At 40.0% G+C, this 16,436-nt stretch overlaps 1 protein-coding gene and 1 pseudogene across 1 annotated transcript; one reads left to right on the top strand and one right to left on the bottom strand.

The window, feature by feature from the left end:
• Positions 1–446: 446 nt before the first annotated feature.
• On the bottom strand, positions 447–4,139 carry LOC125302842 (E3 ubiquitin-protein ligase TRIM35-like). The gene is made up of 6 exons (XM_048256160.1): positions 3,729–4,139; positions 3,461–3,556; positions 3,114–3,344; positions 2,585–2,607; positions 2,366–2,484; positions 447–1,715 (listed from the first exon to the last, which is right to left on the bottom strand). Exons 1-6 carry the CDS (start codon positions 4,137–4,139, stop codon positions 1,180–1,182), a joined length of 1,416 nt encoding a protein of 471 aa, XP_048112117.1. The 3' UTR covers positions 447–1,179.
• Positions 4,140–9,135: 4,996 nt separating this feature from the next.
• On the top strand, positions 9,136–13,587 carry LOC125303690 (annotated as a pseudogene).
• Positions 13,588–16,436: the final 2,849 nt, after the last annotated feature.

A 16,436-nucleotide genomic window follows, 5' to 3' on the forward strand; every position in this document is an offset into this window, starting at 1 on the left:
TTTTTTATATACAAATTATTTGTGTTTATGATGTAATGTATGTAGATTAACAGTGTGTAAGCATTTTTCCCTTGGGGGTAGAATAAGCTTGTGATCCACCTTAGCCCTTCTTATTTAGGTGTAACTACAGCAACATCGTTATGGTACATATTATAATGTCCTAAATAAACTCCAGCAGGCTACACATCTGCTGCAGGTCCGCTGCCCACTCATTGCCATTCCTGTGACCACATCAACCTAGCAGTCCTTCAGAACATAAACTGGCTCCCTGTTCCACAGAGCATCCATTTCAAATCCTTCTCCTTTATTATACCATACTGGGTTTCTATTCTGAAAATGATAAATAGATAAACTGGATTGTTTCAATAACAATGTCATTCAATTCAGAGGTCTACTATTGTGACTTGGCAATCCATCATCAAGTGTCAGGACAGTAGACAAAGAAGTAAAAAAAAAGTATATTATCATGAAGAAATGTATGTCATTAACATCACAGAATGTGACATAACATAATTAAGAATGATACCGAAAAAAGACACCTATCCTGTGCTTCCTTAGATACCGCCAAGGGTAACTCCACATCATATAACTTATATGCTGTGTAAGTAAATGAATTACAGGTATTGTTGTGTACAAGAGGATTGTATAGGCTACTGTGTGCTGTGAATGACCAGAATGTAAATATTTTCACCCCACAGTGCTGTATCACTCTGGATTAACGGAATTCTGCATCTGCACTCGGCACTGTTACTGTGTGTAAATGTAACCATTTGGTCAGTGTGTATCTTAGTTTAGCCCACCAGTGTTAGTGTATCTGTATGCCATATTACCTTTGGTGTGCGGTGCGTTGGGTGTGTGTGTGTAACTCAGCCTGTAAGGGGCACTAACAGGCCAGTGAAGAGTAGGAGACTCAGGGCCTTGTCAGTAATACTGTACTTAATGAGCCTGACTCCATTACCTTGTGCCAGCTCAGCAAATATTATTATTTTGAGGTTAGTAGTTAAACTTCATATTTGTTGCCAAACTCAGGTAGAGTGACCTGGGAATTGTATAAGTTGTGGATATGGACAGACAGATAGACAGATAGACAGGCAACACAGTAAACACACAATCCTGCAAACCACAGTATTACTGATAGAAAGTAATTAGTGCCTTTAGACACCTCAGCATGCTTTGCAACTATGGGGTTGCAATCAAGGACATTTTGAATGGGCTTATCTGGATGCCTGTCGTACTTTCATCTGTCTCTGTGCTAAAGAATGGGTAGATCTTCTCTGTGAAAGTGGGTTTGTATGTGTGAATATGTGTCATGTCATCGGCGTCGTAGAAGGACAGCAGTCCTTTCCCATAATCCAGTTGGATTCTGATCCTTTCCGGTCTCTTCTCCAGCTCAATGTGTATGCCGCCTACAGTGCACTTAAACTCATCCATCCAGATTGTCCAGAATCCAAACTTTGGCTCCAGGAACGTCTCCTCCTTCCTTTCGATGGACTCGTTGGCCACACCCAGACTCCAGCGGTCTCTGTCCCCCACCTGCACTTCCCAGCAGTGTTCGCCTGAGTCGTAGCCCTCCGAGCCCAGTACGTAGATGTACTTTGTGAAGCGCTCTGGGTTGTCTGGAACATCCTGTTTGGTTCTTATCTCCGTCACTGTTGTCATGTCCTCAGACACACTGAGCCAGCCATCTGCTGTGTTGGGGTCAAGGATCACCGGGTCTGGAAATAACAGATACATGTATAGAAATAACTAGAAATATATTAGCATTAGTGTGTTGTGTCAATTAAGTATAAATATATTAGTATTAGAGTGTTGTGTCAATTAAGTTAGCTTTTCCACTATTTATAGTTGATTTATGAAATGAAGAAAATCTGGGCAAAAGATCCTAATATATTCTAAACTAGGTGTAGGCATCATGAGGGTCATCAAAAGGCCCATTCTTAGGACTCTACAAATGTGCAGGACTACAGAGTGCAAAAACCTCATGCTCACTAAAGAAGGCCTTTACTCCTCCATTAGGATTTCCATAATACCCTTAATGCAAATGGTTAAATATCTTTATTCAGAAGCACACAGTTTTGGAAGCACTATATTGTTCTATCCTTCAAATACAGACACAATCATGAATCTGTATCACATTTGAAAGCAGACTCAAAGTGGTGGGAGCATCTTAAATGTAAAGTCACAGCCCTCAGCAAACAGAGACTTACTGTATACGTACTATATACGTCCAAATCATAGCAAATGAAGAAGGGGTTATAGCAGTCACAGACTTTTCAAATGCTTCGGAAGTTCTCAGAGCTGTTGTCCCTATGCAGCATATCACCTATTAATCGCTTTCCTCACCACACTGCACTAATCCACTCACAGTAATCCATCGTCTCTACAATCTTCTTCCCGACGTTGAACTTGAGGTTTCCCAGGTGTTCGGCGACATCTAGCATAGCCCCAGAGAACACATATGGGTCCTGCAGTTTGCACTGGACTCTGCAATCACACACAAAACTCAGTCAAACTCAAACTATGTCATATGCAGACATCCAAAAAGAAGTAAAATTAATAGATAAATAAATAAATAAATGCTCACCTTGCCTTGGTACGACTGTAGTCCTAGAAATGAACAGGGAAATGCATTCAGTAATTTTTTTTTTGCTTTGCAGTGAGCCATTTGGGGTATAAAATGGACTGGAATCGACTGCGCTGGAATCGTTTTTTTTTTCTTACATGAAGCTATGTCTTTTCAGCTGTGCTATGGCTTTGATCGCTACATATGGTAGTTAGACTCGTGAATGGCTTAGCCATGCCCTAGTACACCCTTGCCAGAGGTAAGACCGCAGCAAGCTACAGAATGGGTGCATATGAGGATTTATATATTCTATATTTATTTTCCATAATTTATTTTTTAATTATTCTTTTAGCTCTCCTTAGTCTTTGTTGTCTCTGTGTATCAGTGTGTTATTGGTGCCTCTGGACTGTGTCTATGTCCCATGTTGTCCATTCACTGTCTTTCTTAAAGGAAGCTGCCACCTTGAGATATGGTGTCTCAATGGGACCTTCCTGACAAAATAAAGGTTAAATTATGCTGGAGCCAAATGCTATTGTACTGGATTGTTTACCTGATAAAATGACGCGTTATCTTGTTTCAGGTCAACTTCCACACGGCAGATAGCCTTTGTCTGAGCATGGATCTGTCCCCGGATGATCTTCAGCTCTCTTTCAATGATCATCATCTTCCTCTCGGCCTCCTCCCTCACTGCAGTCAGCCTGGCCTCCTCTTCCTCTCTCAGGAACTGATGAAGCTGCTCAAACTCTTCCTTGATCTTCTTCTCAACCCGTGCACGCTGGGTCTGTGAATATAACAACTGCATAATATGTAACAGCTCCCAAAACACTGATGGCACTGAGAGAGTGTTTACTTCCCCACATTTGGGTAGCGGGCAGTTTGGGCAGTTGCAGAACTCACCGTCAAGTGCTTTTCCATATGCACATACGTGTCCTCAACATCTTTGCTTTCTTGCGCCTGCTTCTTCAATGGGATCAGGTCCAGAGTAATAGTTTGCTGTGTAGGAAAATAAGAATGACAATTCATCCACTACTTCTTATACCTGTACATTTAGTAAAACTTTTATTATTTTAAATTGTATTACATTATGAGGACACAGGTCCACAGGTGACAGTGACTGTGTGTTTATTTTGCGCTATTATGAGAAAGTTGTAGGCTACCTTCTTACCTTCAAATCCTCTACAATCTCTTGAAGAAGCTTGAGCTTGTGTCCCGCGTGGGCAGTGATGCTCTCACACCCCTCACAAACCAGTTTGTCCTCACTTATGCAAAACCACGTCGGTTTCACCATGTGCACACGGCACAACACTTCCTGCTTCGTCTCCGCATTGCCGTTTTCTTGAATCCTCCCAGCAAATACATCCGCGAGGCCCTTCAAGGTCAAATTGACCTGTGGCATGTCACTGGAGGCCGACCGTTCACAGACTGGGCATCTTCTGTTGTCGTCCTGGTCCCAGAACGCACACAAACACATCTTACAAAAGCTGTGATTGCATTCCAGGGACACAGGGTCAGTGAAGGTGGAGGAGCAGATTTGGCACGAAAGAAAATACTCCAGAACCTCTGAGTCACCTGCCATAGCTGCAGCAGTGCGGTCCTCCTATACTTTGTGTCCTTTTAATGTTCCAGATCAAAAGGCGTATGTTGGTGTCAGTGCTGAAATGTTGGTCCAGCAAATCAGTCGCAACTTTCAAATGTGTACGACGCCGAGTTTTAAGTGAAGGATTTGCACAGTATCCAATGATTCAATAAAGCTGACAAAGACAAGTAAAATAAATAACCATTTGAATACAGCACCTCAAAGATAGCATTTGATAATTCTATAAAACTGACAAAGATAAATATAATAAATAGTTGAATACACCACCTGAAAGAGTTTCAGCCTTGATCACAGTAGAATAATAAACACTATTTTTTGATATTCACAAAATAACAAAATGCAAGTATATATAACATTATTCTTTTAATATTCTTGAAATAAAGAAATGCAAGTATACATTGCATGTGCTATGTCAGAGTAGATGTGTGTTAAAGTGCAGCATACACATGTGACCTCTAAGAGTGTGAGATTCTGCCAAGTGTGTCCAGCTCAAGTATCATCTGCAGCATTTAACCACTCTTGTGCTTTGTGTCCGCTGGACAGATAGTCAGGGGCAAGTCATAAATAATCTCTTTGAAAATGAAGGCACTTTATCATACCGACTGAGTTCATAAATCATTTTGAAACAACATATCAACATATTTTGATACAGGATATGTGTGGCCTGGAAATAATGACTATTGGAAGGGTAGCATAATAAATTGTTTTGCGGCTGTGTTAGAACTGACTGACAGCATGGTATAACTGTCTCCTGCACATAAATCAGCACGATGATCAGTTTGTAATGTTCTGTGTGCTTAGAGCAGATGATATTAATGAACCAGTCTGAATTTCAACCCCTGTCCAATTTATTACAACATCATAGAGAATATCCCTCAACCACCAAATTATAGACAGCCTTATAATATACCGCCATTTACATACGATCAGAAGAGATAGATAAAGAGATATTGCATACCTGTTATAGAAAACAAGTCTTGCTGATCAGTGGTAGTCCAACTGTTGTCCTTTGCAAAAGTTGCAAAAGGGTGGTCTCAATGTATTGAGGTCTGTCTCGTGTTAGACCCTAAGACATATCACTTCCCATACAACCCCCGAAGAGTCCATCGTGATAGGCTGAAGAAGCCTAGCCCATCCCATACATGAAACTAATGGAGATAGTTATCAGGTTATGGGATATGAAACAGCTGTGGATTGATCTTGAGATGACTTGTGTTGAGATGACTATTGTGTTTCAGTGTAATATATGGGCCAGACTCTGGGCTTGTTTCTGGAGATATTTGTGACACAGGAGGCAACTGGAGGTCTCAAGAATGTACAGAAAGAAGATTGTGTTTCGGAGGTCTCATTTACTCCACAGGGGTTCAGCTGTTGGACTGACAGAGATTGATTGCAGAGGGCTGAAGCTATATTAAGCATTTTGCCATCACAACAGTCCTAAACAGTGGTTATTAAGCAGCATGCTTTATCTCAGAATCAATTTTCTATTTTTAGAATAAAATATGCTTAAATAAACTGTTTTTTCTTTTGTTACTTTATAATCTCCTTTCTCACTGATGAGAATGAGAATAAAATAATTGGGTAACATTCCCAAGATCTGATCTGATCTACACTGCCTGGCTCAGATGTTCTGTCAGGTACTGCAGTCTACAGTAGGTTGGGCCTTCTTCTCGTGGGAGTTGCTGTTGCCAAATCATTTGTGTTTTTTTTTTTTTTTTTTCAGAAAAAAAGAGCAGACTCTACAGTGTATCCTTAGCTTTCTTAGGTGTAAAGTAACAATATGTATTTTTTACTTTAAAATAACAGGTCAAACTCAACTCAAACTCAACTCATAATGCGCTATCGCTGTCTAAAGGCCAATTTTATAGTCCTTCGTGTCACTCAACAAAAAACATTGTTGCCAACAGATGTCACAGGCACATAGGATGTCAAAGTGCTATGGCAGCAACAAAATGTTGAATGTCCCATATAACATCACCTTGTTTCTTCAACATGAAACAAAAGCATAGCTGGTTGAGTGCAAGAAGCTGAGGTATGTCGAGATTGCAGCCGACGCACAACCATGTGGCTGGAAAGTAGAGATCCATCCAGTCGAGATTTTATAGCTACAACATTAAGGCTACTCCGGGAGATGGGAGAGTGAGGAAAGGCCCACCCGCAAGCACTGAAAGATGTCTCCAGAACTTCTGAAAAGGGCATTCAGTGGTTTTGGATGAAGAGAAAGGACTCCACCTGGGCCTCAACTGTGGGTGGTGTCTAGGGGGTGAGTCCGGGATGCTAGGATTCACTGCTGAACGCTCTGGAGAGGTTGTGGGCCTATCAGAATAACGTTGAGGAAGGAGGGCACCCACTTGATAATCCAGAAAGGCGCCATCACTCACTTGACCTTCCCACTGTGTCTAACATATCATGTAAATCACAGAATGGTCGCACTACAAAGATCTGTCTTTCTTGCTTTTATTCCATTAGCAACAGGGGTCAACGAACTACACGTTTCGGTCATATGGCCTTCGTCAGTAGCCTATGTCAACATCTAGTCCTACGTAACAAAGCTGTCATTGTTATGTCATTGCACAAAGTCTCTCAACATAAGTTTATAATATAAGTGTATAACCAGTTTCAAGCAATGCTGGGTGATAAGTCTTGTAGCCTGAGGGACAAAGTGGTTAGGAGGATCTTGCTCAGAGTTTAGTGACTGCCAGCAAGTGAGATGAATGGTGCTAACCACAAAGAGCAAAGTAAAGTTGATGTGATGATAAAATGTAACCCATACTGTATCATGATATTCATGATCATGATGGTGATGAAATTATAATAATGAAACAAAATTTAGAAGAAAATGTGGAAGTATAAATAAAATATATGGGTAAAATGACAACACACTATAAGCCAACATGAGCTCCCCTGAGTCATTTAGTATGTTACAAGTTTGGTGAAAAAAAAAAACAAATATCTGGAAATGTAATTTACTTGTGAACCCATATCAAAATGTCATTCATGATATGATATGACTGAGAATATGAAAGAAAATAATCATGGCATTCAAGAAGCAGGTCATCATGTTAAACTCAGGGCTTGAAAACGAAATTATTTTTCAAACGTTCCGTTCCGAACGGTTCAGGTAGGCCTATGTTTAACGTTTTCGTTCTTGCATGCGTTCCGCCACCAACATATCGGTCCTGAACCGGTTCGGAACGCAAAATATCGTTCGTTCTTAAAGTTCCGGCAGTGTTTGGCGGGCCTATCAAGTCTATTTTTGTGGACTTTACCTTAGAATAGACATACTCATTATTTCCTCTTGATTTAGCCTATATCGCAGCTATGCCCAAAAATAATAAATCACAGGCGGCATCCAAAAACATTCAGATGGGCTATCCATCCCATAGCCTACAGACTTACTATAGGCCTAACCTATGCCTATAAATAATTTCTTATCAAAAATATTTCTGGATACGTGCTAAACTCCTTACCTGGTTGTAGCCTAAGTTTTATCCATATGGAGATCTTCAAAGGCTTGCGCTAATTCCAACCCTGTTTATAAACGAACCTGTCTGTTGCTGACAAGGCCTATCTCAAATTTCCTGTTTAACTCTTCTACATAGAATAGGCTATAATTGCGCAAACATTTCAAATCCCGACTTTAAAACGACAAAGCGTGGACAGGCAAAATAGGCTATTACGCATAGGCTACAAACAATTTCCAAATCAGTTTCAGTAGCCTACGCTACGAGCTGGCCTAAGATCCGAAGTGGCAGACGGATAGGTTACATTACAACAGTAAGACAAAATATACACATTTGGACCAAAGGTCCATTTATCGTTTTTTTTTTTTTTTTTTCAAACCGCAGAAATCAAATTATTAGGCTGTTCGCCTACAGTAGTTGGCTACATAGCGGCTTGTTATCTCACATTAACAGTGTAGATGCGGGCTTGTTTTTCGCACAACCGGAAATAGTCTCCCTGACATAGGATATGCGTTTGCGAAATTTTATAAAATATATAGAGAACGAAAAAAATCCGTTATTAACCGGTTTTGTGGATTTCAGAATAACGTTTTTTGTTGCACCAAATTCTGTGACCTGTCGAATTTTGTGACTCTAGAGGGCGCTGTTTTATTGGAGTCTATGAATGTACTGAGCTGTACTGACACACTGATGAGGCAATTCTGTTATGTGTATAATTCTTCTAATAAACTTTGTACATTTTTGAAACATGGAACATTGTCTGGGTGTGGGTGTATTACTCCACAGGCCTGCATGTGTATCTTCCTCTCTATACTATCTCTATAGAGTACAGCTAAAGCCTACCCCACCACTCCAGCGAAGAGGTGGACTTCAGCTGGACAGGTCACATATGATGATAAGCCTACTGTCAAATTATGTTTGACAGTAGCCCACTATATTTACTATTACCCCACTATAACTCTGCAGAAATGGACTGATGTTGTACATTGTCATTGACATCAGCAAACACTTTATTTACATTATTGACAAACTTCTTGTCATTGTCCGTTAATTTACTTTTTGGCACCTCAAACTGATATACAAACTTAAGGAGGCAGTTAGTGACCTCCACAGCATTTTTTTTCTGCAGTTACAGTGACATAATTTGACAGTAGCCTATCAAAATATGTGATCTGTCTTGCTGAAGTCCATCTGTTCACAGGAGTGGTGAGGGGTAGACTCTACTCTAGAATAATACACCCACACCCAGTCAATGTTCCATGTTTCAAAAATGTACAAAGTTTATTAGAAGAATTATACACATAACAGAATTGCCTCATCAGTGTGTCAGTACAGCTCAGTACATTCATAGACTCTAATAAAACAGCGCCCTCTAGAGTCACAAAATTCGACAGGTCACAGAATTTGGTGCAACACCGGTTCGGAGCCCTGTGTTAAACTTTCACTTTCAGTCTTGAAGCAGGAAGAAAACTCTGATGACAAGAGTTGCCAAACAGGCAGACAGACGCCATTCCAGGGTGTGAAGATGGCTGAGAAACAGCAGGTTTTCCAGAAGGATCTGTGCTGTCAGGACCCTGTCCCTTTTGGCTGTCATCACAGCTTTTGTCAGACATGTCTGTCTAAATTCTGGGGAAAAGCAAAGAATAAGAACTGTCCTGTCTGTAATAGAAAGTCATCAATGGAGGATCCGTTGATTAATTTCTCCTTGAAGGAACTGGCGGACTCCTTCACTGTTCACTGGACGCCTTAAACTGGATAAAAACCCAGACGAGGGGAAGGAGGTGGTGGTGTGCAGTAAACACACCAGAACACCAATATGGTTCTGTGTGGATGAAGACAGGGCTGTGTGTGACGACTGCCAAAACCCCACACAGCATGCTACACACACAGTTATACCCTTAGAGGAGGCCGTACAGGACATGAAGGTAAGACAGCTAAAAGGGTTAATAAATAAGACAACATTAGGAATGTGGTAAAGATCACATGTGAGTAAAAGGAGTGAACTGAACGTTGAACAATGATCAACGAACATGTTTGCATGTTGTGACATATAAAATAAATATATGTCTGAAGTGAGTTCTGAGGCCTCTGCTATATCAGTGATCTATTGGATGTTTCATACATATGGAGAGTTAAAAAAGAAAAGGAAAATAGTTTGAAAGCACATTCCAGTACAGAGCTGCAAGTTTTCTGAGGGCTGTAAGTTAATACTATATATAGAGCCTGGTTGGATAAAGATTTCAAATGGCGACATTTGTAGCTCAAGGTTTTACAGCTGCAATATTCTGCAACGAAATATCATTATATAATTTATTTAGGTAATAAACATTTAGAGCCCCTAATTTAAATGGGCAAAATACAAAGTCAGTGAAGGAAGTGTCTCATGCATGAACTACAGCTATTGTGTGGCCTGTGAGAGCGTTGGGTTGACCCACTTATGTTTGTGCATAAAATTAGCTGTAGTTAGACAGTAAACTTTGCCCGTGATTTAAGTTAGGGCCTTTTTATTGTGATGTCAAATGTAGGCAGAAAACTCTGCTGCAAAGTTTTGAAATTTGAGTATGGAAAAAGTATGGAATTTTGAAATGAAAAATGTGTAGGAACCCTGGAAGCAGAGATAAAAACAGGTCAAGTTTTGAAATTTGAGTATGGAAAAGTATGGAATTTTGAAATGAAAAATGTGTAGGAACCCTGGAAGCAGGAGATAAAAACAGGTTTTAGTTTTTCTTATCCGTTAAACTTTCCCCATTTGTGTTCACTTCCTTGGAGTAGACTGGTGCTGTAGTCTGACACGTGTTTCAGTAAAATAAATAACATAAATAAACATAAACTGCAAACTTAAAGAAAGAGTCTGCAGTACAGATCAAAGTTCCAAGTTCCATTCAAGTTTAGTTGGCGGGCCCAGTAATCACGTTGATTAAACGGTGACACGGTCAATGACTGTTTCGCCTGCACCACCCACCTGGCCCGTGTTGCTGCATCACCTTAAATAGGTAATGCTCCCGCTTCCTATAGAGGGAGACTCAGGCAGTAGTGAAACACACTAACACAAAACATAATGGGACAATTGATTCAGAAGCTCCAATTATAATCCGAAATAACTGAATGAATGGCTCCTACAATAAGTGCACAAAAGTAATATATACTTTGTTATTTGTTACCTATTTGAGTTATTGATAATACTGGTAATTATTGATATTGATAATTACTCTTTCACTGTAAACTTGTGTGTGCCTAGTGGTACAAATACATGCTGTGTTGCAACCAACATATAGCATATCATATGGTATGTATGTTCGAGACATTGAATGACACCTACACAATTTCTGTTGTTTTAATGTGGAAGAGAAACCTCACAACAAATACAAATAGAGTATTAATTATCAAAGCATTTATTTTTGTGTCAGGGGAAACTGAAGTCAGACTTGGAGAAAATGCAGAAAAGTCTGAAAAAATACACAGATACTGAAAAGGTTCATAAGGACATGGTGCAGCATACAAAAGTAAGTATTTTACACATTTACACTCATAAACACTTAAAATCTATTGCTTTCTAACATTACATTCATAAATATGTTTATCACTGTTTCCAGAGCCAGCTAGCTGCTACAGAGAGAAGCATAAAGGAGGTATTTGAGCAGCTCCATCAGTTCCTGAGAGAGGAAGAGGAGGCCAGACTGACTTCACTGAGGGAGGAAGAGGAGCAGAAGGGGAAGATGATTGGCAGAGAAATAAAGACCCTTCAGGAGCAAATTCAGACTTTAAAGGACTCAATTCAGCATGTGGAAAATGACTTGAAGCAGGACAGCGTGCCCTTTCTCAAGGTCATTGTAATGCTGTCGTTGTTTATCCATATAATGATGCAATCACCTACTCTACTCATATGCAGTATACTATATTCTTTTGATCAATATTTGTGTTTTATACTGTAGGGATACCAGGGCACAAAGAGCAGGTAAGTCATCAAGACTCCTCATGACTCTTCTCCTCTGCTGTCAGTTGTTCTGTTTGTTGACTGAGTTCTGTGTGATTGCAGAGCCCAGTGCACACTACGGGACCCACCGCTGTTATCAGGAGCTCTGATAGATGTAGCCCAGCACCTGGGCAACCTCAAGTACAGAGTCTGTGAGAAGATGGTGGAGACTGTAGAATACCGTAAGTACTTGTAGCAGGACTGATCTTGAGGACTTCAGTATGAGTGTGCAGAAATGGTCTGGTGGCAACAATTTCAGTAATTTTGTTGAATACAGTTGTTAAAGGTGTATTTTTAGTTCAAAACGTTCAAAATGGCCTATAGCAACAGATGTGAAGAAATTACCATTTTGATTTCACTCACTTATGGTTTAACTTGTGCTTTGTGTGTGAGACAAAATCATAAACTAAGTAAATGTGCTGAGACTCAAAGATTAGATAAGGTCATGTTTTTGACTTCTCAATTCTTTAAACATAAATATAGCCATAAATGCTGCTAAAATTCAAACAAAGCTAATACTCATTAATCGATACTGAATGATATTTTTTACAGACCCTGTAATCCTTGACGCCAGCACCGCAAATTCCTGGCACATTTTGTCTGAGGACCTGACAAGTGTGAGGCAGATTAACACCAAACAGCAACTGCCGAACAACACAGAGCGCTTTATGAAGTATGTAATGGTGCTGGGCTCTGAGGGCTTCACCTCAGGGAAGCACTGCTGGGAGGTGCAGGTGGGGGATAGGAGCAGGTGGACTTTGGGTGTAGCCAAGGAGACTGTGGAGAGGAAGGGAGAGACATCCTTAAGTCCATCGTATGGGTTTTGGATATTACGTAAGACTAATGATGAATATAAAGCACCTTCTAAGACCCTCTCCCTGAAGACACCTCAGAGGGTCAGAGTGCAGCTGGACTATGAGAGAGGAGAGGTGTCCTTCTACGACCCCAGCAACATGTCTCACATTTACACTTACAAAGACACTTTCAAGGACAAGTTGTTTCCATATTTTAGTACTGGGGATGATACAAGTGAAGAGAGTCTTCAGATCTGCCCTTTTATCCATAACAGTGAAAAATCTTTGAATTGTTGTTCTAACAAAGTGCAGAACTTCATTTAATCTTGTTAAATAATCTGTACTTGGTAGGATGCTAGCAGCTGTACTTTGTGATGAGTTTTCTCATTCTGGAGACTGGACTATTTAACTAAGCAATGACCAAGCGTAAACTTTACATCCAGCCATGCCACCGCTACTAAAAGTAACTTCAGCCGGTTGCTCCATTGCTTATATGGACCTGTCTTCATCCACACAGAACAGTCGGTGTTTTAGTGGCTGTGACGAGTACATGGCGTCATCGTCAGCTTGTGGGGTCCTCGTCAGATTGGCCTGCTCTTCAATCATTGCTTAATTGATTAGCACACCTGGTGTTCAGGGTCTTTAAAATGGCATTCTAATGCTTTGTGGGAGTAGAGCGGGCGTAGGGTTGTTGGTGGCACCGGCAGACCTGAGTCTGGGTTTTGGGTACTTGTTTGTTTTTTTCCTTTATTTTAGCACTACTACATTTACTCAATGCATCCATACAGTTCATTCGCCCACTGACTATTGACATATTCAGGGTTTTTCCTAATGATCTTTTGTTTGTTGTTAAACGCTTTAAATAAATTATTGCAAATTTACTCGTGGTGTGGTGTGTGCCCTTGTGTTTTGTCTCGTCCTTGAGCCAGGACGTTACAGTGGCCCACACCACAACACTGTGTTCATCTAAATCCTCATTCAGTTTGACCAAATTCCTTCAAGGAGAAATGTACACCCATGTACATAGCGGTACATGTTTTCCTTGGATTATTTTCTCTTGCATAGAAGGCAGTGCACGTTTACAACAGGTACACATTTTTTAGGATTTTACGGGTTTTTCCCATATCACAGAAGTAACGTCGACGCAGCAGTATAGTAGCAGATAGTAGCATCCATCAGGCAAGTGTTATTTAAATAAACTCCTGGTGTATTTACAAACGTTTCAATGCCTCGTTTTATGAGTAAAGATAGTTGTACTACTGTAGAAGTTTCGTACCATTCAGGGCATTATTAGTGGGGTAATTTACGAGATAAAAGTTGGTACCATTACGACTGCAGAAACTCATTCGTTTCTGACAGCGCTACTCGACCAGGGGTTCGACCAAGGGAAAACAGATTCTGGGAGGGTGTTTGGCACGGGGTCATGGTGCAAAGGACCCTAGGGTGAAATTACTCCGAACCATCGCTTTAATAAAATTGACACAACAAACTGTTTGAGAGCAATATATATATTGATATGGTGCATTACAGTACTAGGTTGAAACATGTGAAATTGCAATCTTAATGAAATATCACAAAGTGAATGGGTTTGGTGAAAACCAGGCTAATCCAGTAGGCTACACCTCAGTTTAGTAGTTTTAGGCTTAATCTGGAAATGGAACCAATTCAGTTACATTTAATCAAAATAGAAAAATATAGATCATATATATCGCACTAGGACACATCCTCAGTGATGTTTAGCTTACTGGGGTCATCAGATGTTTAGGGTCTTCCGTCAATCACACTCTTACCCAGGTGACCCAGCCATTGATTAAGCAACAGGGCTGTCCTCTCCTGATCCACATCTGCTTTGAAGCAATCTTATGATTTCTCTGGACTAATGAAACAAAGTCATGATATGGATGTGTAGGGTCAACTATGTTGATTTTTGCCAGAACAATCAGAACAATGGTTTGATCATGTTTACTGCAACTTTGTTACTGTACTTGATATACACTTACAAAATCACAGAATAAATCACACACCCCTCTCTTGGTTTCTGATATTGAATGTTTCATTTTGACTTTGCCATATTACATGTCTTTTTTTAAGTCAATCTCTCTCTCTCTAACAACTACACAAAGAGAGAGAGAGAGAGAGAGAGAAAGAGTGTGTGGAGGGGATCTTTATAAGATGATGTTTAGGTCACAATAGGCATTTGACTGATTATGTTTTTCTTAACTTATTGCCTGTGGCATATAACATGATGCACATTTGGGCAATAATCAATTTTGAAGAGTGGTGCTATTTTTTATGCACTGTGGTGCATATTTCACCTGCAATAGATATCCATGTTGAGTTTCCCTTTCTTTTCTAGTGAAAGAGAAGAATGGACAAATAGACCATTTTAGGGTCCAGGTTAGATCGGTATCAGATTCAGGGCCTAGATATGAATATATGTATTCATACAGCAGTAAAAATGATGTCTCTGATCACTTCTTCTGTCTTGGCCATCTGTCAAAACCTAATGGCATCTACAGTAGGACCTGATTCAGGTTCTGTGCTGCATACTCAGCAGTTATTCCAAATCAGGATCACTGGGAGGGTGAAAAGAGGAGAAATCATTCCAACATTCCTGCCTCAGCTTTGTCTATGGAGGATTTTTCCTTACTTTATATCCTTATGTGAGTTCATTACCAAGGTAAAAGTAAATTAAACATCACTCTCACTCTTTTTGGTATATTATCTGTTTTATAAATAGGTTACATAAGATGTCTAGATGGTTCACAAAAATCCAAGTACAGACACTTTGCAAGCAAAACCATGCCACATTAGGCTTAATACAAGAATAAGTTTGAGCTCTATACAGTTCATGAAAGCAGGAAACATGTCTTCAAATATTCCTTACATCCCTAGAATAGATCCTACCTTGGTACAGTTGCTCAGTAGGATAAGAAACCCTGTGGGGAAAAAACAGTGACAATCAACGCTGGGAGAAAACAGCTGCTCATAGGCTCAGCACTGAATTCAGTCTTAGGGATTCTAAAATATTCAATTGAGATTTGACCGGTCATATCTTCAATGGCCATGTTGGTCGTGTAACCAGCATAAAAATTACTTAAAGACCTTTCTTTTGATGTCCAAATGAGGACAGTTTAATTCATGAAGCAATACATTTTGTTGGATTGAGAAAATAATCTGACAGATGTAAGAAGAAAAAGCCTTTCACATATTTTCAAAGTAACAATATGTATTTTTTACCTTAAAATAACAGCTCAAACTCATCTCATCTCAACTCATAATGCGCTATCGCTGTCTAAAGGCCAATTTATAGTCTTCCGTGTCACTCAACAAAAAACATTGTTGCCAACAGATGTCACAGGCACACAGGATGTCAAAGTCCTATGGCAGCAACAGCTGGTTGAGTGCAGGAAGCTGAGGTAGGCCTATGTGCTCTCCTGCCTCCAAGAAACCATGATCTCTAGTGCCATCTACAGGGCAGAGATGGAACAGCAGACCACTTCTGCTCTTCTCTTTATAATACCATAAAAAGAAATGTAAATACAAAAGAATACAATTCACCTTCAGTATTATACCACACACAGGGCTACAATAAAATTCACTTTATTATAACCTATTTACATTCCAAAGCTGGAGCAACATTAGAGTCTGTAATGTCATCAGGGTGATCATTTGTATCACCCTGACTCCTGTCCACAGTTAGGAATGTGGGCACATTACCACATATGACACATGGCAGCCCATATAACATGTGATATTTAACCTAATAACTTAAATATATTCCCAAGCCCATCTAATATAAACACATCACATCAGAACACACAAGTAGATGCATCATAGTAACACAAACCCACATAACAGACGGGGGTAACGCTGGTTCTCAACATAAGTTTCAGCAGTTCAGCAATGTGATGGCACTGAGGACAAAACTTCGTTTGAAGAGGGCTTTCGCCCAGTTCAGTGCTCTGTATCTGCGGCTGAATGGAAGCAGTGTGTAAATATGATTAAGAGGGTGGTCTGTGTCACAAAAAATGACAGACAACAT

The sequence above is a fragment of the Alosa alosa genome, chromosome 11, assembly GCF_017589495.1.
Source record: "Alosa alosa isolate M-15738 ecotype Scorff River chromosome 11, AALO_Geno_1.1, whole genome shotgun sequence".
Lineage (NCBI taxonomy): Eukaryota > Metazoa > Chordata > Actinopteri > Clupeiformes > Clupeidae > Alosa > Alosa alosa.